The sequence below is a fragment of the Diadema setosum genome, chromosome 3 (genome assembly GCF_964275005.1).
Source record: "Diadema setosum chromosome 3, eeDiaSeto1, whole genome shotgun sequence".
NCBI lineage: Eukaryota > Metazoa > Echinodermata > Echinoidea > Diadematoida > Diadematidae > Diadema > Diadema setosum.
In genome coordinates, this window is record NC_092687.1 from 14,324,503 (window position 1) to 14,347,768 (window position 23,266).

Sequence of the window (23,266 nt, forward strand, 5' to 3'; positions counted from 1 at the left end):
GTTGGTCACGCCGCTCAACCTGTTCACGCCTTCCCGTAGATGGCGCCGTTGAGATACCAGCTCGCGAATTCAATGATTATTGCGGCGTATAATATACTGAAAACATCATTCCGAACGATTTTTTTCTGTATGCAGGCTGCTGTAACAGTGATATTATTACTATACGTGCATGATGGTATTTGGAATAGATTCATATAGCAACAGCTCGTTAAGAAGACGATTATATAAAGCGGTGTGGTAATTTAATACACTCTTTTACCCGAAAGGGAAGAGCTGGCTGATTGGAAGTTAATCTATATTGTGCGGGTCTTAAACATTAATCTGTAATATGTTTGCCTAATTTTACCATGTTTCAATCAGGTGGTGCTGTCAATAAACTAATTAAGGAATACATTAAGTGAACACGAGAAGCAAATATAAATAAGCATACAATGTGAAGTCACTATAAACAAGCGATGATTTGTATTTCTCTGGTGGGTAAAGTACTAGCTTTTCGATTCGTTATAATTAGGATATGATTAGGTTTTCATACAACAGTGGGATATTCTTTCTTGGTTATGTGGTGGCCCTGATAAGGGCCGTTTGAGATATAGGCGACTGTGGACATCTACTTGGATGTAGTGTACTTGGTGACAGCTTTGGTGCCCTCGCTGACGGCGTGCTTTGCCAGTTCTCCGGGGAGAAGGAGGCGCACTGCGGTCTGCACTTCACGGCTGCTGATGGTCGACTTCTTGTTGTACTGACCGAGACGTGCAGCTTCGGCGGCGATGCGTTCGAAAATGTCGTTGACGAAGCTGTTCATGATGGACATGGCGCGACTCGAAATTCCAGTATCTGGGTGGACTTGCTTCAGAACCTTGTAGATGTAGATGCCGTAGCTCTCCTTCCTCTTCCTACGCCTCTTCTTGTCGGCATTGGGCCGGGGAGCCTTGGCAGCTTTCTTGGAACCCTTCTTGGCAACTTGTCCGGATGGAGGAGCCATTGTGAGCGTTGACTAGAGACTAGGCGGATGCGAATTCGATGCAGCTTTGAAAGAGAAATGTTATGGTCAGCTGCCCCCTTTCCTCTTTTATACGCGTTCGGAGGATCCGCTCGCACAGTTCATGCAAATTAGATGAGGATTAGCAGAAGCATCGATTCAGGCGGGCGTGACGGCCCCGCCTGCCGGCCGGCCGGCCGCGGTGGTGGAATAACGGTTTCTGCCACCAGATGGCAGTAGACAGATTTTTGTCCAATTTTACCTTAATTTGTTCACGAATTGCGTGTAAAAATGAAAAACGTGAATAATATTCTCTGCAAATATTAAATCACCATTTACTTTTCTTTTCTTTTCTCTTTGTAATCAAACTAGATCTAGAAAATCTCCTGTAACTATATATATTCTGTTTCGTATCTCGCAAAAAAGCTGCTAACTTCCCTTATTCCTTTTGATTGCGTGTTAAGCTTACACATGTTATCTACCTTCGTCGCCGCTTGCTGACACGCTGAAGCTGAAATCTATTTGTAAATATTCATTTTGCGTTAGAAAAAAAAAAAACATACCTTCTTGCATTCATATTTTGCTGATACTCTTCTTTTTTTACCTACTTGATTGATTGATTGATTGATTGATTGATTGACTGCTTGTTTCCCACTGCACAATACCAAAAGCCAATGTCAGACAGCAAGATATTGTCCAGACTTACCCACATTTTGTATTGAGGGTATTGAATCTGCGTAAAATTGGCTATATGCCAAATAGGGTATAGAATCTATCCTCTTTAGTGAGTTTAACTCAATATCAGGTGAAGCCAAACGATCTACTTGATTCATAATACAATGTAGTCAATAATTAGCAGGGTTTGTTTTGGTTTTTTTTGTGTGTGTGTGTTTTTTTTTTGGTGGGTGTGTGTGTGTGTGCGTGTGTGTGTGTGTGTCTTTTTTATCTTCTGTTTTTTTTTTTTTTTTTCTGAATGATACTGTCTTGGTAGTATCTCCAAATTCCAGTCCATGTCCAGGCGTGGGGCGGCATGTGCATTGTGAGCTTCACAACTCTGAAATATCTGTGAGCAGAGGCAACAACTTCACCAAAGAAATGTGTAATGTTGTTGCTTTATACAACCCGCCCACTATGGGAGCAACAACTTTACCAAAAAGGCAACAACTTTACACATAAAGCAACAACTTTACAATTGTATGACAACAACTTTACAATTGTATGACAACAACTTTACTTATGAAAATAACGTCTCTCTTTTTCTTTCTCTCTCTCTCACTCTCTCTATTTGCAACTGGGGGCTGTGATCAGCGAATGGATGCCATAATTATTCTATTACCTTCAATTACAACCGGTAAACTCTGCAAAGCGTATAATGAGGGCGTTTTAAGAGCATTGCCACGAAACAGAAATCTGAACTTAAAAGATGTACGAACAGTGTGGTTATATAGATAGATAGATTGCGCATTGATTCAAACGTGCTACTTATGATGACGTTCCGTAATAAAGAAAAGGAAAGAGATGTGGAAACTTGTTTCATTAAGTGTATTCTTTCTTGATAATGTGGTGGCTCTGAAAAGAGCCGTTGTTTTGTGGTGCAGGAGGCCGTTAAATTCTAGCCGCCAAATCCGTAGAGTGTTCGTCCCTGCCTCTTCAATGCGTAGACGACGTCCATGGCAGTAACCGTCTTGCGTTTGGCATGCTCGCAGTATGTCACTGCATCGCGGATCACGTTCTCAAGGAAGACTTTCAGGACTCCGCGGGTTTCTTCGTAGATGAGGCCCGAGATTCGCTTCACGCCGCCCCTTCTTGCCAGACGACGGATGGCTGGCTTGGTGATGCCCTGGATGTTATCTCGAAGAACTTTGCGGTGCCGCTTTGCTCCTCCCTTTCCTAGTCCTTTGCCTCCTTTACCGCGTCCAGACATGATGGCGTGAGTTGATTGTGGTTTAGCTGATGAGAGATCCAAAAGCCGAATGATGACGCTCCCAATGACCGAACAGGGTTAAGTAACCGCTTTGCGGACATGGAGGGCGACGCCCCATTCTCCTACTGTCCGCCGCGGCCAGCCCACGATCCGCCTGCACGAGATCCGGCTGGATCGAGTGCGCCACCTCACGGCCGTTCGTTACGTTGACCAGACCAGCACCGCGAGTCGGACGGGCACTGTGTCACATCACATACATTACTCTGTCGCACATTACCTAAAGAAATGAACAAATACAATACACATATGATAATATTGACAGCATGAAGCTACATAGATATGGAGTGGCAGATATATACATATACATATACATATGTACACACACTCACACTCACATAATTTCGAGCTCGAAACGATTTTTCAGAGTAAAACTTCTCTCCCAAACGAAAACCATCACCCTCCCCCCCCCCGCTCGCATTCTGTTTAGCCTATTTTCGCTAGCTCTCACACAATTGTTTGCTCTTGAGTAACACATAAAACTCCTCAACTGTGCCTTCATCTACCATTTCTCTCCTTTTCAACATAAATTCACCAATATAGAATGATTTCTCTTTTTGTAAACTATTCCTTTCTATTTCCCCGTTTCGTGTATTTCCTTCTTTTTTTTTTTTCCTTTCTTTTCTCAGTGCATCATTCCATCGACTAGTTGATACTGCAACAATTATTCTTTCTTGGGTTTGTGGTGGCTCTTAAAAGAGCCGTTTGATTTTTGGTGTGAGGTGCAAATAAACTTATTTGGCACCCTTCTTGGCAGCAGGCTTCTTTGGTTTTGCCGCCTTGGATTTGGTCGTCGTCTTCTTCGCCACTTTCTTCGGGGTTGCCTTCTTGGATGGCTTCTTTGCTGCGGTCTTCTTCTTGGGCGTCTTCGTTTTCTCCGACTTGGTTGCTGTCTTCTTCGCCGGCTTCTTCTTTGTCGCCTTCTTCTTCTTCTCCTTCTTTTCTGCTGCAGCTTTGGCCTTCTTGGCGACCGCCTTCTCTTTCTTTGCGGCTGCCTTTGCCTTTGCCTTCTCGCGGTCAGCCTTGACCTTTGCCTTCTGCTTCTCTTTTCGTGCCTTCTCCGCCGCCTCTGCCTTTGCTGCCTTGACGTTCAGCTTGAAAGAGCCAGATGCCCCGACACCTTTCGTCTGAACCAGTGTCTCGTTGGCAACCCCTTTCCGCAGAGCTCGCTTGATGAAGATGGTCTGTCGGTCCATATCGCCTACTTTGTAGTTGGCTGCGATGTACTTCTTAATGGCCTGAAGCGATGATCCATTCCGCTCCTTCAGTGCGCCGATAGCAGCATTGACCATCACCTGGGTCGGTGGATGCTCGGGCGCTTTCTTCTTGGTCGTCTTCTTTGCTGCTTCCGAAGCCGCCATCACGATAACAATCGATGCGATACGTAGTGAGTCAGAGAGTAGTGGAACAAAACTAATGACTCGCAACCTTCGCACTGTCGTTTTATCAGCTCATTGCGTACCTCGAAGGAATCACCGGACATCTCGGGCATGGCGTCGTGCAGACGCTCTGCCTAATGTGCTTCCACATCTGTTCTCTGTTTCATATTACTTGATTTACTTTTCTGCTCCATTTGTTTTATCCACGTGTTTCCCTAAGGCAGCTGTTTTATATTACAACATGCCGAAAACTGCAACAATTTTAGACAGCAAACGCACAAACACTAGAGCATTAATGCAATCAAACACACAAACTTCCTACATACATGTGGCTGTGCTGTTCTTATGTTGTCGATAAATTACTCTTTTGTTTTAATACCTTCTTTTTAACCTCAGAACGGCCTCGCCTGACGATTTATCATCTGTGCATTTCATAAATTCATAAATTCTTCCGAAATTAACTTGGTACGTAACTCTTGCTTATTTTCATACTCTAGTCTATGCTTATTCTTTACTCCATATTCTCTCCTCATCTAATGGTATGTATTGCCACCTTACATATTTAGTCTTTATTCTTTAGTCTAGATATCCCTTATCCATTTTGTCTCCTTATATAATATCATGCATTGTCACCTTACATATTTATCATTATATTTCTTCCTTTCTCTACATTTCCTATATTTATGTGTGATTCAAGTAAGGATAATTAGAGAGAGAGAGAGAGAGAGAGAGAGAGAGAGAAAGGAAAAAAAAAGAAAAAGAAAAGAAAAGAAAAAAAAACCAGATATAGCGGAAATCTCAACACAACACAAAATAGCATGATGAATTGAATGTATTCTTTCTGGAAAATGTGGTGGCCCTGATAAGGGCCGTTTGGTTGAAAAGAGCCGCCGTGAAGTGTCTAACTGGACTTTGCAGTCTTCTTCGGCAGAAGCACAGCCTGGATGTTTGGCAGTACACCACCCTGAGCGATTGTCACGCCTCCCAGCAGCTTGTTCAGCTCTTCGTCGTTGCGAACGGCAAGTTGAAGATGTCGCGGGATGATCCTCGTCTTCTTGTTATCGCGTGCGGCGTTGCCGGCCAGCTCCAGAATCTCAGCGGTCAGGTACTCCAGAACAGCAGCTAGGTACACTGGTGCACCAGCGCCTACTCTCTGGGCGTAGTTGCCTTTACGAAGGAAGCGATGAACTCGGCCGACGGGGAACTGCAGGCCGGCGCGTGATGATCGAGACTTGGCCTTGGTGCGAGCCTTGCCAGATTTTCCTCGTCCAGACATGATTGGAGACGGAGAGACAAATGTGTTGACGTGATCTGAATGCTGATTCAACTGAGAGTGTGATCCCCGCCGATTGTTTCCGCACCCATTTATACCCCGCTCGGGGATCCAGCGGGTCAAGATCCTTTTGTTGACCGGTCGACCAATCAGCGTAGCCGGTGGCAGAAGTGGGCAGCTGCTACTGCTGCCAGTGCGGACACAAGCGCTGTTTGCTGCCCTCTTGCTGGCTAACTCGGCACAGTGTCTAGTAGTTCAATGCAGCTAGTTGTATCGCGGCGGCTGTCCATATATTATATTTCACAATAAAGCAATTGTGAATACACACTTTCAGTGTGTTGAATCAGCATTCAGATCACGTCAACACATTGGTAAAAAGGCTCCGAATTAACGTCACAATCTTTCTTTTTTTTTTTTCCTTTTCTTGACCATATAGTTTTACTTTTTCTTACCCCCTTCCCTTCACTCCTTCTGTCTCCCTATCTATCCCTCTCCCCTCTCTCTCTCTCTCCCTCTCTATCAAGCACCTTACAGACCCCTTCTCGTCTCAATTACATATGAATTGATTTGCTAGGTACATAATCACCGTAGACTGCGTTTCATTTGAAGGGGGGGGGGGCAGATATCCCTACTTTACGTGCATTTCATTTATCTTTGTGGTTTTCTTGTTCTCATTTTTCATTTCCGTTCAACTACGTGTGCACTTTTAAATACATAAATATCTAACATCATCCAAGGCTCTACTTTTTAAAACTAAGAATAACAAACAGAATATTGTCCTGTATGAACCATGATATTCTTTCTTGATAATGTGGTGGCTCTGAAAAGAGCCGTTGTGTTGTGTGGTGCGACCACGGAGGACAGGCCTCTCTCTACGCCCTCTCTCCCCGGATGCGACGGGCCAGCTGAATGTCCTTGGGCATGATGGTAACCCGCTTGGCGTGGATGGCGCACAGGTTGGTGTCTTCGAACAGACCGACGAGATAAGCCTCGCTCGCTTCTTGGAGGGCCATGACAGCAGAACTTTGGAAGCGCAGCTCGGTCTTGAAATCCTGAGCAATCTCACGAACAAGTCGCTGGAAGGGGAGTTTGCGGATGAGAAGTTCGGTGCTCTTCTGGTAGCGGCGAATCTCACGAAGTGCGACTGTGCCGGGCCTATAGCGATGAGGTTTCTTCACTCCTCCGGTGGCGGGGGCACTCTTGCGAGCAGCCTTCGTAGCCAGTTGCTTGCGAGGAGCCTTGCCTCCAGTCGACTTGCGAGCCGTCTGCTTGGTGCGAGCCATGTTTTCTTCAGGTAACGAGTGGGGAGTTTTTTCGATGCGGAGTTGGGAAGAGAATGAAACCGCCGGACATCCAGCTCCCATTTTATATCGCGGACGATGGATCCCTAGACCCGGGACGGATCCAATCCGTGGCCTGTGATTGGTCAAGCAGTGATTTCCTTTGTCCGATCTGGGCGCACCAGCCCCGCAGCGGCGGCCCCCACCCGTCCCGTCCGCTATGGTTGGTCACGCCGCTCAACCTGTTCACGCCTTCCCGTAGATGGCGCCGTTGAGATACCAGCTCGCGAATTCAATGATTATTGCGGCGTATAATATACTGAAAACATCATTCCGAACGATTTTTTTCTGTATGCAGGCTGCTGTAACAGTGATATTATTACTATACGTGCATGATGGTATTTGGAATAGATTCATATAGCAACAGCTCGTTAAGAAGACGATTATATAAAGCGGTGTGGTAATTTAATACACTCTTTTACCCGAAAGGGAAGAGCTGGCTGATTGGAAGTTAATCTATATTGTGCGGGTCTTAAACATTAATCTGTAATATGTTTGCCTAATTTTACCATGTTTCAATCAGGTGGTGCTGTCAATAAACTAATTAAGGAATACATTAAGTGAACACGAGAAGCAAATATAAATAAGCATACAATGTGAAGTCACTATAAACAAGCGATGATTTGTATTTCTCTGGTGGGTAAAGTACTAGCTTTTCGATTCGTTATAATTAGGATATGATTAGGTTTTCATACAACAGTGGGATATTCTTTCTTGGTTATGTGGTGGCCCTGATAAGGGCCGTTTGAGATATAGGCGACTGTGGACATCTACTTGGATGTAGTGTACTTGGTGACAGCTTTGGTGCCCTCGCTGACGGCGTGCTTTGCCAGTTCTCCGGGGAGAAGGAGGCGCACTGCGGTCTGCACTTCACGGCTGCTGATGGTCGACTTCTTGTTGTACTGACCGAGACGTGCAGCTTCGGCGGCGATGCGTTCGAAAATGTCGTTGACGAAGCTGTTCATGATGGACATGGCGCGACTCGAAATTCCAGTATCTGGGTGGACTTGCTTCAGAACCTTGTAGATGTAGATGCCGTAGCTCTCCTTCCTCTTCCTACGCCTCTTCTTGTCGGCATTGGGCCGGGGAGCCTTGGCAGCTTTCTTGGAACCCTTCTTGGCAACTTGTCCGGATGGAGGAGCCATTGTGAGCGTTGACTAGAGACTAGGCGGATGCGAATTCGATGCAGCTTTGAAAGAGAAATGTTATGGTCAGCTGCCCCCTTTCCTCTTTTATACGCGTTCGGAGGATCCGCTCGCACAGTTCATGCAAATTAGATGAGGATTAGCAGAAGCATCGATTCAGGCGGGCGTGACGGCCCCGCCTGCCGGCCGGCCGGCCGCGGTGGTGGAATAACGGTTTCTGCCACCAGATGGCAGTAGACAGATTTTTGTCCAATTTTACCTTAATTTGTTCACGAATTGCGTGTAAAAATGAAAAACGTGAATAATATTCTCTGCAAATATTAAATCACCATTTACTTTTCTTTTCTTTTCTCTTTGTAATCAAACTAGATCTAGAAAATCTCCTGTAACTATATATATTCTGTTTCGTATCTCGCAAAAAAGCTGCTAACTTCCCTTATTCCTTTTGATTGCGTGTTAAGCTTACACATGTTATCTACCTTCGTCGCCGCTTGCTGACACGCTGAAGCTGAAATCTATTTGTAAATATTCATTTTGCGTTAGAAAAAAAAAAACATACCTTCTTGCATTCATATTTTGCTGATACTCTTCTTTTTTTACCTACTTGATTGATTGATTGATTGATTGATTGATTGACTGCTTGTTTCCCACTGCACAATACCAAAAGCCAATGTCAGACAGCAAGATATTGTCCAGACTTACCCACATTTTGTATTGAGGGTATTGAATCTGCGTAAAATTGGCTATATGCCAAATAGGGTATAGAATCTATCCTCTTTAGTGAGTTTAACTCAATATCAGGTGAAGCCAAACAATCTACTTGATTCATAATACAATGTAGTCAATAATTAGCAGGGTTTGTTTTGGTTTTTTTTGTGTGTGTGTGTTTTTTTTTTTGGTGGGTGTGTGTGTGTGTGCGTGTGTGTGTGTGTGTCTTTTTTATCTTCTGTTTTTTTTTTTTTTTTTTTTTTTCTGAATGATACTGTCTTGGTAGTATCTCCAAATTCCAGTCCATGTCCAGGCGTGGGGCGGCATGTGCATTGTGAGCTTCACAACTCTGAAATATCTGTGAGCAGAGGCAACAACTTCACCAAAGAAATGTGTAATGTTGTTGCTTTATACAACCCGCCCACTATGGGAGCAACAACTTTACCAAAAAGGCAACAACTTTACACATAAAGCAACAACTTTACAATTGTATGACAACAACTTTACAATTGTATGACAACAACTTTACTTATGAAAATAACGTCTCTCTTTTTCTTTCTCTCTCTCTCACTCTCTCTATTTGCAACTGGGGGCTGTGATCAGCGAATGGATGCCATAATTATTCTATTACCTTCAATTACAACCGGTAAACTCTGCAAAGCGTATAATGAGGGCGTTTTAAGAGCATTGCCACGAAACAGAAATCTGAACTTAAAAGATGTACGAACAGTGTGGTTATATAGATAGATAGATTGCGCATTGATTCAAACGTGCTACTTATGATGACGTTCCGTAATAAAGAAAAGGAAAGAGATGTGGAAACTTGTTTCATTAAGTGTATTCTTTCTTGATAATGTGGTGGCTCTGAAAAGAGCCGTTGTTTTGTGGTGCAGGAGGCCGTTAAATTCTAGCCGCCAAATCCGTAGAGTGTTCGTCCCTGCCTCTTCAATGCGTAGACGACGTCCATGGCAGTAACCGTCTTGCGTTTGGCATGCTCGCAGTATGTCACTGCATCGCGGATCACGTTCTCAAGGAAGACTTTCAGGACTCCGCGGGTTTCTTCGTAGATGAGGCCCGAGATTCGCTTCACGCCGCCCCTTCTTGCCAGACGACGGATGGCTGGCTTGGTGATGCCCTGGATGTTATCTCGAAGAACTTTGCGGTGCCGCTTTGCTCCTCCCTTTCCTAGTCCTTTGCCTCCTTTACCGCGTCCAGACATGATGGCGTGAGTTGATTGTGGTTTAGCTGATGAGAGATCCAAAAGCCGAATGATGACGCTCCCAATGACCGAACAGGGTTAAGTAACCGCTTTGCGGACATGGAGGGCGACGCCCCATTCTCCTACTGTCCGCCGCGGCCAGCCCACGATCCGCCTGCACGAGATCCGGCTGGATCGAGTGCGCCACCTCACGGCCGTTCGTTACGTTGACCAGACCAGCACCGCGAGTCGGACGGGCACTGTGTCACATCACATACATTACTCTGTCGCACATTACCTAAAGAAATGAACAAATACAATACACATATGATAATATTGACAGCATGAAGCTACATAGATATGGAGTGGCAGATATATACATATACATATACATATGTACACACACTCACACTCACATAATTTCGAGCTCGAAACGATTTTTCAGAGTAAAACTTCTCTCCCAAACGAAAACCATCACCCTCCCCCCCCCCGCTCGCATTCTGTTTAGCCTATTTTCGCTAGCTCTCACACAATTGTTTGCTCTTGAGTAACACATAAAACTCCTCAACTGTGCCTTCATCTACCATTTCTCTCCTTTTCAACATAAATTCACCAATATAGAATGATTTCTCTTTTTGTAAACTATTCCTTTCTATTTCCCCGTTTCGTGTATTTCCTTCTTTTTTTTTTTTCCTTTCTTTTCTCAGTGCATCATTCCATCGACTAGTTGATACTGCAACAATTATTCTTTCTTGGGTTTGTGGTGGCTCTTAAAAGAGCCGTTTGATTTTTGGTGTGAGGTGCAAATAAACTTATTTGGCACCCTTCTTGGCAGCAGGCTTCTTTGGTTTTGCCGCCTTGGATTTGGTCGTCGTCTTCTTCGCCACTTTCTTCGGGGTTGCCTTCTTGGATGGCTTCTTTGCTGCGGTCTTCTTCTTGGGCGTCTTCGTTTTCTCCGACTTGGTTGCTGTCTTCTTCGCCGGCTTCTTCTTTGTCGCCTTCTTCTTCTTCTCCTTCTTTTCTGCTGCAGCTTTGGCCTTCTTGGCGACCGCCTTCTCTTTCTTTGCGGCTGCCTTTGCCTTTGCCTTCTCGCGGTCAGCCTTGACCTTTGCCTTCTGCTTCTCTTTTCGTGCCTTCTCCGCCGCCTCTGCCTTTGCTGCCTTGACGTTCAGCTTGAAAGAGCCAGATGCCCCGACACCTTTCGTCTGAACCAGTGTCTCGTTGGCAACCCCTTTCCGCAGAGCTCGCTTGATGAAGATGGTCTGTCGGTCCATATCGCCTACTTTGTAGTTGGCTGCGATGTACTTCTTAATGGCCTGAAGCGATGATCCATTCCGCTCCTTCAGTGCGCCGATAGCAGCATTGACCATCACCTGGGTCGGTGGATGCTCGGGCGCTTTCTTCTTGGTCGTCTTCTTTGCTGCTTCCGAAGCCGCCATCACGATAACAATCGATGCGATACGTAGTGAGTCAGAGAGTAGTGGAACAAAACTAATGACTCGCAACCTTCGCACTGTCGTTTTATCAGCTCATTGCGTACCTCGAAGGAATCACCGGACATCTCGGGCATGGCGTCGTGCAGACGCTCTGCCTAATGTGCTTCCACATCTGTTCTCTGTTTCATATTACTTGATTTACTTTTCTGCTCCATTTGTTTTATCCACGTGTTTCCCTAAGGCAGCTGTTTTATATTACAACATGCCGAAAACTGCAACAATTTTAGACAGCAAACGCACAAACACTAGAGCATTAATGCAATCAAACACACAAACTTCCTACATACATGTGGCTGTGCTGTTCTTATGTTGTCGATAAATTACTCTTTTGTTTTAATACCTTCTTTTTAACCTCAGAACGGCCTCGCCTGACGATTTATCATCTGTGCATTTCATAAATTCATAAATTCTTCCGAAATTAACTTGGTACGTAACTCTTGCTTATTTTCATACTCTAGTCTATGCTTATTCTTTACTCCATATTCTCTCCTCATCTAATGGTATGTATTGCCACCTTACATATTTAGTCTTTATTCTTTAGTCTAGATATCCCTTATCCATTTTGTCTCCTTATATAATATCATGCATTGTCACCTTACATATTTATCATTATATTTCTTCCTTTCTCTACATTTCCTATATTTATGTGTGATTCAAGTAAGGATAATTAGAGAGAGAGAGAGAGAGAGAGAGAGAGAGAAAGGAAAAAAAAGAAAAAGAAAAGAAAAGAAAAAAAAACCAGATATAGCGGAAATCTCAACACAACACAAAATAGCATGATGAATTGAATGTATTCTTTCTGGAAAATGTGGTGGCCCTGATAAGGGCCGTTTGGTTGAAAAGAGCCGCCGTGAAGTGTCTAACTGGACTTTGCAGTCTTCTTCGGCAGAAGCACAGCCTGGATGTTTGGCAGTACACCACCCTGAGCGATTGTCACGCCTCCCAGCAGCTTGTTCAGCTCTTCGTCGTTGCGAACGGCAAGTTGAAGATGTCGCGGGATGATCCTCGTCTTCTTGTTATCGCGTGCGGCGTTGCCGGCCAGCTCCAGAATCTCAGCGGTCAGGTACTCCAGAACAGCAGCTAGGTACACTGGTGCACCAGCGCCTACTCTCTGGGCGTAGTTGCCTTTACGAAGGAAGCGATGAACTCGGCCGACGGGGAACTGCAGGCCGGCGCGTGATGATCGAGACTTGGCCTTGGTGCGAGCCTTGCCAGATTTTCCTCGTCCAGACATGATTGGAGACGGAGAGACAAATGTGTTGACGTGATCTGAATGCTGATTCAACTGAGAGTGTGATCCCCGCCGATTGTTTCCGCACCCATTTATACCCCGCTCGGGGATCCAGCGGGTCAAGATCCTTTTGTTGACCGGTCGACCAATCAGCGTAGCCGGTGGCAGAAGTGGGCAGCTGCTACTGCTGCCAGTGCGGACACAAGCGCTGTTTGCTGCCCTCTTGCTGGCTAACTCGGCACAGTGTCTAGTAGTTCAATGCAGCTAGTTGTATCGCGGCGGCTGTCCATATATTATATTTCACAATAAAGCAATTGTGAATACACACTTTCAGTGTGTTGAATCAGCATTCAGATCACGTCAACACATTGGTAAAAAGGCTCCGAATTAACGTCACAATCTTTCTTTTTTTTTTTCCTTTTCTTGACCATATAGTTTTACTTTTTCTTACCCCCTTCCCTTCACTCCTTCTGTCTCCCTATCTATCCCTCTCCCCTCTCTCTCTCTCTCCCTCTCTATCAAGCACCTTACAGACCCCTTCTCGTCTCAATTACATATGAATTGATTTGCTAGGTACATAATCACCGTAGACTGCGTTTCATTTGAAGGGGGGGGGGCAGATATCCCTACTTTACGTGCATTTCATTTATCTTTGTGGTTTTCTTGTTCTCATTTTTCATTTCCGTTCAACTACGTGTGCACTTTTAAATACATAAATATCTAACATCATCCAAGGCTCTACTTTTTAAAACTAAGAATAACAAACAGAATATTGTCCTGTATGAACCATGATATTCTTTCTTGATAATGTGGTGGCTCTGAAAAGAGCCGTTGTGTTGTGTGGTGCGACCACGGAGGACAGGCCTCTCTCTACGCCCTCTCTCCCCGGATGCGACGGGCCAGCTGAATGTCCTTGGGCATGATGGTAACCCGCTTGGCGTGGATGGCGCACAGGTTGGTGTCTTCGAACAGACCGACGAGATAAGCCTCGCTCGCTTCTTGGAGGGCCATGACAGCAGAACTTTGGAAGCGCAGCTCGGTCTTGAAATCCTGAGCAATCTCACGAACAAGTCGCTGGAAGGGGAGTTTGCGGATGAGAAGTTCGGTGCTCTTCTGGTAGCGGCGAATCTCACGAAGTGCGACTGTGCCGGGCCTATAGCGATGAGGTTTCTTCACTCCTCCGGTGGCGGGGGCACTCTTGCGAGCAGCCTTCGTAGCCAGTTGCTTGCGAGGAGCCTTGCCTCCAGTCGACTTGCGAGCCGTCTGCTTGGTGCGAGCCATGTTTTCTTCAGGTAACGAGTGGGGAGTTTTTTCGATGCGGAGTTGGGAAGAGAATGAAACCGCCGGACATCCAGCTCCCATTTTATATCGCGGACGATGGATCCCTAGACCCGGGACGGATCCAATCCGTGGCCTGTGATTGGTCAAGCAGTGATTTCCTTTGTCCGATCTGGGCGCACCAGCCCCGCAGCGGCGGCCCCCACCCGTCCCGTCCGCTATGGTTGGTCACGCCGCTCAACCTGTTCACGCCTTCCCGTAGATGGCGCCGTTGAGATACCAGCTCGCGAATTCAATGATTATTGCGGCGTATAATATACTGAAAACATCATTCCGAACGATTTTTTTCTGTATGCAGGCTGCTGTAACAGTGATATTATTACTATACGTGCATGATGGTATTTGGAATAGATTCATATAGCAACAGCTCGTTAAGAAGACGATTATATAAAGCGGTGTGGTAATTTAATACACTCTTTTACCCGAAAGGGAAGAGCTGGCTGATTGGAAGTTAATCTATATTGTGCGGGTCTTAAACATTAATCTGTAATATGTTTGCCTAATTTTACCATGTTTCAATCAGGTGGTGCTGTCAATAAACTAATTAAGGAATACATTAAGTGAACACGAGAAGCAAATATAAATAAGCATACAATGTGAAGTCACTATAAACAAGCGATGATTTGTATTTCTCTGGTGGGTAAAGTACTAGCTTTTCGATTCGTTATAATTAGGATATGATTAGGTTTTCATACAACAGTGGGATATTCTTTCTTGGTTATGTGGTGGCCCTGATAAGGGCCGTTTGAGATATAGGCGACTGTGGACATCTACTTGGATGTAGTGTACTTGGTGACAGCTTTGGTGCCCTCGCTGACGGCGTGCTTTGCCAGTTCTCCGGGGAGAAGGAGGCGCACTGCGGTCTGCACTTCACGGCTGCTGATGGTCGACTTCTTGTTGTACTGACCGAGACGTGCAGCTTCGGCGGCGATGCGTTCGAAAATGTCGTTGACGAAGCTGTTCATGATGGACATGGCGCGACTCGAAATTCCAGTATCTGGGTGGACTTGCTTCAGAACCTTGTAGATGTAGATGCCGTAGCTCTCCTTCCTCTTCCTACGCCTCTTCTTGTCGGCATTGGGCCGGGGAGCCTTGGCAGCTTTCTTGGAACCCTTCTTGGCAACTTGTCCGGATGGAGGAGCCATTGTGAGCGTTGACTAGAGACTAGGCGGATGCGAATTCGATGCAGCTTTGAAAGAGAAATGTTATGGTCAGCTGCCCCCTTTCCTCTTTTATACGCGTTCGGAGGATCCGCTCGCACAGTTCATGCAAATTAGATGAGGATTAGCAGAAGCATCGATTCAGGCGGGCGTGACGGCCCCGCCTGCCGGCCGGCCGGCCGCGGTGGTGGAATAACGGTTTCTGCCACCAGATGGCAGTAGACAGATTTTTGTCCAATTTTACCTTAATTTGTTCACGAATTGCGTGTAAAAATGAAAAACGTGAATAATATTCTCTGCAAATATTAAATCACCATTTACTTTTCTTTTCTTTTCTCTTTGTAATCAAACTAGATCTAGAAAATCTCCTGTAACTATATATATTCTGTTTCGTATCTCGCAAAAAAGCTGCTAACTTCCCTTATTCCTTTTGATTGCGTGTTAAGCTTACACATGTTATCTACCTTCGTCGCCGCTTGCTGACACGCTGAAGCTGAAATCTATTTGTAAATATTCATTTTGCGTTAGAAAAAAAAAAAACATACCTTCTTGCATTCATATTTTGCTGATACTCTTCTTTTTTTACCTACTTGATTGATTGATTGATTGATTGATTGATTGACTGCTTGTTTCCCACTGCACAATACCAAAAGCCAATGTCAGACAGCAAGATATTGTCCAGACTTACCCACATTTTGTATTGAGGGTATTGAATCTGCGTAAAATTGGCTATATGCCAAATAGGGTATAGAATCTATCCTCTTTAGTGAGTTTAACTCAATATCAGGTGAAGCCAAACAATCTACTTGATTCATAATACAATGTAGTCAATAATTAGCAGGGTTTGTTTTGGTTTTTTTTTTGTGTGTGTGTGTTTTTTTTTTTGGTGGGTGTGTGTGTGTGTGCGTGTGTGTGTGTGTGTCTTTTTTATCTTCTGTTTTTTTTTTTTTTTTTTTCTGAATGATACTGTCTTGGTAGTATCTCCAAATTCCAGTCCATGTCCAGGCGTGGGGCGGCATGTGCATTGTGAGCTTCACAACTCTGAAATATCTGTGAGCAGAGGCAACAACTTCACCAAAGAAATGTGTAATGTTGTTGCTTTATACAACCCGCCCACTATGGGAGCAACAACTTTACCAAAAAGGCAACAACTTTACACATAAAGCAACAACTTTACAATTGTATGACAACAACTTTACAATTGTATGACAACAACTTTACTTATGAAAATAACGTCTCTCTTTTTCTTTCTCTCTCTCTCACTCTCTCTATTTGCAACTGGGGGCTGTGATCAGCGAATGGATGCCATAATTATTCTATTACCTTCAATTACAACCGGTAAACTCTGCAAAGCGTATAATGAGGGCGTTTTAAGAGCATTGCCACGAAACAGAAATCTGAACTTAAAAGATGTACGAACAGTGTGGTTATATAGATAGATAGATTGCGCATTGATTCAAACGTGCTACTTATGATGACGTTCCGTAATAAAGAAAAGGAAAGAGATGTGGAAACTTGTTTCATTAAGTGTATTCTTTCTTGATAATGTGGTGGCTCTGAAAAGAGCCGTTGTTTTGTGGTGCAGGAGGCCGTTAAATTCTAGCCGCCAAATCCGTAGAGTGTGCGTCCCTGCCTCTTCAATGCGTAGACGACGTCCATGGCAGTAACCGTCTTGCGTTTGGCATGCTCGCAGTATGTCACTGCATCGCGGATCACGTTCTCAAGGAAGACTTTCAGGACTCCGCGGGTTTCTTCGTAGATGAGGCCCGAGATTCGCTTCACGCCGCCCCTTCTTGCCAGACGACGGATGGCTGGCTTGGTGATGCCCTGGATGTTATCTCGAAGAACTTTGCGGTGCCGCTTTGCTCCTCCCTTTCCTAGTCCTTTGCCTCCTTTACCGCGTCCAGACATGATGGCGTGAGTTGATTGTGGTTTAGCTGATGAGAGATCCAAAAGCCGAATGATGACGCTCCCAATGACCGAACAGGGTTAAGTAACCGCTTTGCGGACATGGAGGGCGACGCCCCATTCTCCTACTGTCCGCCGCGGCCAGCCCACGATCCGCCTGCACGAGATCCGGCTGGATCGAGTGCGCCACCTCACGGCCGTTCGTTACGTTGACCAGACCAGCACCGCGAGTCGGACGGGCACTGTGTCACATCACATACATTACTCTGTCGCACATTACCTAAAGAAATGAACAAATACAATACACATATGATAATATTGACAGCATGAAGCTACATAGATATGGAGTGGCAGATATATACATATACATATACATATGTACACACACTCACACTCACATAATTTCGAGCTCGAAACGATTTTTCAGAGTAAAACTTCTCTCCCAAACGAAAACCATCACCCTCCCCCCCCCCCGCTCGCATTCTGTTTAGCCTATTTTCGCTAGCTCTCACACAATTGTTTGCTCTTGAGTAACACATAAAACTCCTCAACTGTGCCTTCATCTACCATTTCTCTCCTTTTCAACATAAATTCACCAATATAGAATGATTTCTCTTTTTGTAAACTATTCCTTTCTATTTCCCCGTTTCGTGTATTTCCTTCTTTTTTTTTTTTTCCTTTCTTTTCTCAGTGCATCATTCCATCGACTAGTTGATACTGCAACAATTATTCTTTCTTGGGTTTGTGGTGGCTCTTAAAAGAGCCGTTTGATTTTTGGTGTGAGGTGCAAATAAACTTATTTGGCACCCTTCTTGGCAGCAGGCTTCTTTGGTTTTGCCGCCTTGGATTTGGTCGTCGTCTTCTTCGCCACTTTCTTCGGGGTTGCCTTCTTGGATGGCTTCTTTGCTGCGGTCTTCTTCTTGGGCGTCTTCGTTTTCTCCGACTTGGTTGCTGTCTTCTTCGCCGGCTTCTTCTTTGTCGCCTTCTTCTTCTTCTCCTTCTTTTCTGCTGCAGCTTTGGCCTTCTTGGCGACCGCCTTCTCTTTCTTTGCGGCTGCCTTTGCCTTTGCCTTCTCGCGGTCAGCCTTGACCTTTGCCTTCTGCTTCTCTTTTCGTGCCTTCTCCGCCGCCTCTGCCTTTGCTGCCTTGACGTTCAGCTTGAAAGAGCCAGATGCCCCGACACCTTTCGTCTGAACCAGTGTCTCGTTGGCAACCCCTTTCCGCAGAGCTCGCTTGATGAAGATGGTCTGTCGGTCCATATCGCCTACTTTGTAGTTGGCTGCGATGTACTTCTTAATGGCCTGAAGCGATGATCCATTCCGCTCCTTCAGTGCGCCGATAGCAGCATTGACCATCACCTGGGTCGGTGGATGCTCGGGCGCTTTCTTCTTGGTCGTCTTCTTTGCTGCTTCCGAAGCCGCCATCACGATAACAATCGATGCGATACGTAGTGAGTCAGAGAGTAGTGGAACAAAACTAATGACTAGCAACCTTCGCACTGTCGTTTTATCAGCTCATTGCGTACCTCGAAGGAATCACCGGACATCTCGGGCATGGCGTCGTGCAGACGCTCTGCCTAATGTGCTTCCACATCTGTTCTCTGTTTCATATTACTTGATTTACTTTTCTGCTCCATTTGTTTTATCCACGTGTTTCCCTAAGGCAGCTGTTTTATATTACAACATGCCGAAAACTGCAACAATTTTAGACAGCAAACGCACAAACACTAGAGCATTAATGCAATCAAACACACAAACTTCCTACATACATGTGGCTGTGCTGTTCTTATGTTGTCGATAAATTACTCTTTTGTTTTAATACCTTCTTTTTAACCTCAGAACGGCCTCGCCTGACGATTTATCATCTGTGCATTTCATAAATTCATAAATTCTTCCGAAATTAACTTGGTACGTAACTCTTGCTTATTTTCATACTCTAGTCTATGCTTATTCTTTACTCCATATTCTCTCCTCATCTAATGGTATGTATTGCCACCTTACATATTTAGTCTTTATTCTTTAGTCTAGATATCCCTTATCCATTTTGTCTCCTTATATAATATCATGCATTGTCACCTTACATATTTATCATTATATTTCTTCCTTTCTCTACATTTCCTATATTTATGTGTGATTCAAGTAAGGATAATTAGAGAGAGAGAGAGAGAGAGAGAGAGAGAAAGGAAAAAAAAGAAAAAGAAAAGAAAAGAAAAAAAAACCAGATATAGCGGAAATCTCAACACAACACAAAATAGCATGATGAATTGAATGTATTCTTTCTGGAAAATGTGGTGGCCCTGATAAGGGCTGTTTGGTTGAAAAGAGCCGCCGTGAAGTGTCTAACTGGACTTTGCAGTCTTCTTCGGCAGAAGCACAGCCTGGATGTTTGGCAGTACACCACCCTGAGCGATTGTCACGCCTCCCAGCAGCTTGTTCAGCTCTTCGTCGTTGCGAACGGCAAGTTGAAGATGTCGCGGGATGATCCTCGTCTTCTTGTTATCGCGTGCGGCGTTGCCGGCCAGCTCCAGAATCTCAGCGGTCAGGTACTCCAGAACAGCAGCTAGGTACACTGGTGCACCAGCGCCTACTCTCTGGGCGTAGTTGCCTTTACGAAGGAAGCGATGAACTCGGCCGACGGGGAACTGCAGGCCGGCGCGTGATGATCGAGACTTGGCCTTGGTGCGAGCCTTGCCAGATTTTCCTCGTCCAGACATGATTGGAGACGGAGAGACAAATGTGTTGACGTGATCTGAATGCTGATTCAACTGAGAGTGTGATCCCCGCCGTTGTTGTTGTTCTTTTAGATTGTGGAGCTCTCTGCCGGGTGGGCAATTTGCTCCAAAAAATATAATTATTCAGATATGCCTTAAATTAATTATAAAAACCTAAAATACTTTAAATTATTTACAAAAAACCTAATTACATTTATTTTATATTTACAATGATATATATACATCGGAAGGAAAGGGGACAGGGTTCCGGAAATGATGTCATCTGCCTACTCCTGCATCGAGAGAGATGCAGGGTTACGCCGTTCCCGTCGGCAAAGCAGGTGTAGGACCCGCCCGCCGACGCCGGTGATGTCTTGGCCTTTCCCGGGGTCAGGCGCCTCTAGTTGTCTTATCGGCCTAGGTGTTAATTATTATTAGCCTAGTAGGCAGAGACATCGTGGAAGAGAAGTGTCGATAGAAGAATAGCGGAAAGGGTGAAGACAGAACGAGAAGACAGACAGCTAGGGGGGTGGAGGGTGCTGAGCTCCTCTCTCTGACATAGGGTCAGCCCGTTACCGCCCGTTACCGCCGATTGTTTCCGCACCCATTTATACCCCGCTCGGGGATCCAGCGGGTCAAGATCCTTTTGTTGACCGGTCGACCAATCAGCGTAGCCGGTGGCAGAAGTGGGCAGCTGCTACTGCTGCCAGTGCGGACACAAGCGCTGTTTGCTGCCCTCTTGCTGGCTAACTCGGCACAGTGTCTAGTAGTTCAATGCAGCTAGTTGTATCGCGGCGGCTGTCCATATATTATATTTCACAATAAAGCAATTGTGAATACACACTTTCAGTGTGTTGAATCAGCATTCAGATCACGTCAACACATTGGTAAAAAGGCTCCGAATTAACGTCACAATCTTTCTTTTTTTTTTTCCTTTTCTTGACCATATAGTTTTACTTTTTCTTACCCCCTTCCCTTCACTCCTTCTGTCTCCCTATCTATCCCTCTCCCCTCTCTCTCTCTCTCCCTCTCTATCAAGCACCTTACAGACCCCTTCTCGTCTCAATTACATATGAATTGATTTGCTAGGTACATAATCACCGTAGACTGCGTTTCATTTGAAGGGGGGGGGCAGATATCCCTACTTTACGTGCATTTCATTTATCTTTGTGGTTTTCTTGTTCTCATTTTTCATTTCCGTTCAACTACGTGTGCACTTTTAAATACATAAATATCTAACATCATCCAAGGCTCTACTTTTTAAAACTAAGAATAACAAACAGAATATTGTCCTGTATGAACCATGATATTCTTTCTTGATAATGTGGTGGCTCTGAAAAGAGCCGTTGTGTTGTGTGGTGCGACCACGGAGGACAGGCCTCTCTCTACGCCCTCTCTCCCCGGATGCGACGGGCCAGCTGAATGTCCTTGGGCATGATGGTAACCCGCTTGGCGTGGATGGCGCACAGGTTGGTGTCTTCGAACAGACCGACGAGATAAGCCTCGCTCGCTTCTTGGAGGGCCATGACAGCAGAACTTTGGAAGCGCAGCTCGGTCTTGAAATCCTGAGCAATCTCACGAACAAGTCGCTGGAAGGGGAGTTTGCGGATGAGAAGTTCGGTGCTCTTCTGGTAGCGGCGAATCTCACGAAGTGCGACTGTGCCGGGCTTATAGCGATGAGGTTTCTTCACTCCTCCGGTGGCGGGGGCACTCTTGCGAGCAGCCTTCGTAGCCAGTTGCTTGCGAGGAGCCTTGCCTCCAGTCGACTTGCGAGCCGTCTGCTTGGTGCGAGCCATGTTTTCTTCAGGTAACGAGTGGGGAGTTTTTTCGATGCGGAGTTGGGAAGAGAATGAAACCGCCGGTTGGTTGGTTGGTGGTGGTGTTTATTGGCGCTTTTCAATCAATTTGATTATCTGCGCCACGTCTTCTCCATGCTATAGTAGGAGTCCATGAAAGAGTCTATGAGCTCAGTTCGGTTGATCCACGTCACACTCACTCTGTTTTAGGTTTCGGCTCACCTGTCAAGTGGCAGTGTGTGAGATCAATTTCCCTCCACCGTTAATAGTGCAGTTTGTGCAGTGCATCTATATACATATACATATAAATATACTCTTTTGTGTGTGTATATTTTTTAACAAAACATACGAGCACACAAGGTGTGCGTATTGCTAGTAAATACTAACAATATCAATAACAATAATCAATCTTTATAAACGCTTTGTATTATTTAAATACACACACAAAGCCCTAAAATTATCTTCTATACTAACCTTCATTATATTTCTAATATTCAATACATTTATTTTCAACATTTTTTGCAACAATTTTCTTTCATTTTTATACCGTTTACATTCCAATAAATAATGTTCTATTGTTTCTAATACTTGACATGAATCACATAATCCATTTTCGTGACAATTAATTTCATAAAGATAATAATTCAACCTACATTTCCCCAGACGAATTTGATGTACTAACACTTCTTCCTTTCTACTCATTCCTTGTAACTGTATTCCCTTAGATATCTGTGACTGTATTCCGAAGAAATCTCTTCCTCTCTCTGATGTTTCCCATTCTGTTTGCCAAATATTTCTATAATACGACACCATATATTTGGTAAGTTCTTGTCTCGTATAAGCAATATCTACATCTATATTTTCTTTAAAAGACCCCCTTTTTGCTAAATTATCAGCTATTTCATTACCTTTCACTCCTCTATGAGAGGGTACCCATTCAAAATGTACATCTATATCCTGTAATTGTAAACATTTCAATTTCTCTAAAATTTCTACAACTAAAACATTAGTAATAGAGAACAAATTTTCTAGCGCCTGTAACGCAGCTAGAGAATCAGTTAAAATAACAACTGAAATACTACGAAAATTCTCTAACCATTCTAATGCCATTATAATTGCAGTTAATTCTGCTCTCATAATACATATTGAAGGTAATCTAAAAACTTTACCTATATCATACTGATCAACATAAAATGCCGGACATCCAGCTCCCATTTTATATCGCGGACGATGGATCCCTAGACCCGGGACGGATCCAATCCGTGGCCTGTGATTGGTCAAGCAGTGATTTCCTTTGTCCGATCTGGGCGCACCAGCCCCGCAGCGGCGGCCCCCACCCGTCCCGTCCGCTATGGTTGGTCACGCCGCTCAACCTGTTCACGCCTTCCCGTAGATGGCGCCGTTGAGATACCAGCTCGCGAATTCAATGATTATTGCGGCGTATAATATACTGAAAACATCATTCCGAACGATTTTTTTTCTGTATGCAGGCTGCTGTAACAGTGATATTATTACTATACGTGCATGATGGTATTTGGAATAGATTCATAGAGCAACAGCTCGTTAAGAAGACGATTATATAAAGCGGTGTGGTAATTTAATACACTCTTTTACCCGAAAGGGAA

At 44.7% G+C, this 23,266-nt stretch overlaps 5 protein-coding genes across 5 annotated transcripts; all 5 read right to left on the reverse strand.

The window, feature by feature from the left end:
* Nucleotides 1–607: 607 nt before the first annotated feature.
* On the reverse strand, nucleotides 608–982 carry LOC140246598 (histone H2B.1, embryonic-like). Its single transcript, XM_072325938.1, has 2 exons — nucleotides 898–982; nucleotides 608–834 (listed from the first exon to the last, which is right to left on the reverse strand). The coding sequence occupies exons 1-2, from the start codon at nucleotides 980–982 to the stop codon at nucleotides 608–610; spliced, it is 312 nt and encodes a 103-aa protein (XP_072182039.1).
* A 6,740-nt stretch (nucleotides 983–7,722) lies between these two features.
* On the reverse strand, nucleotides 7,723–8,097 carry LOC140246599 (histone H2B.1, embryonic-like). Its single transcript, XM_072325940.1, has 2 exons — nucleotides 8,013–8,097; nucleotides 7,723–7,949 (listed from the first exon to the last, which is right to left on the reverse strand). The coding sequence occupies exons 1-2, from the start codon at nucleotides 8,095–8,097 to the stop codon at nucleotides 7,723–7,725; spliced, it is 312 nt and encodes a 103-aa protein (XP_072182041.1).
* Nucleotides 8,098–14,838: 6,741 nt separating this feature from the next.
* LOC140246600 (histone H2B.1, embryonic-like) lies at nucleotides 14,839–15,213 on the reverse strand. Its single transcript, XM_072325941.1, has 2 exons — nucleotides 15,129–15,213; nucleotides 14,839–15,065 (listed from the first exon to the last, which is right to left on the reverse strand). The coding sequence occupies exons 1-2, from the start codon at nucleotides 15,211–15,213 to the stop codon at nucleotides 14,839–14,841; spliced, it is 312 nt and encodes a 103-aa protein (XP_072182042.1).
* Nucleotides 15,214–19,473: 4,260 nt separating this feature from the next.
* On the reverse strand, nucleotides 19,474–19,848 carry LOC140246601 (histone H2A, embryonic). The gene has a single exon (XM_072325942.1). The coding sequence runs from the start codon at nucleotides 19,846–19,848 to the stop codon at nucleotides 19,474–19,476; it is 375 nt and encodes a 124-aa protein (XP_072182043.1).
* Nucleotides 19,849–21,230: 1,382 nt separating this feature from the next.
* LOC140246602 (histone H3, embryonic-like) lies at nucleotides 21,231–21,641 on the reverse strand. Its single transcript, XM_072325943.1, has one exon. It carries the CDS (start codon nucleotides 21,639–21,641, stop codon nucleotides 21,231–21,233), a length of 411 nt encoding a protein of 136 aa, XP_072182044.1.
* Nucleotides 21,642–23,266: the final 1,625 nt, after the last annotated feature.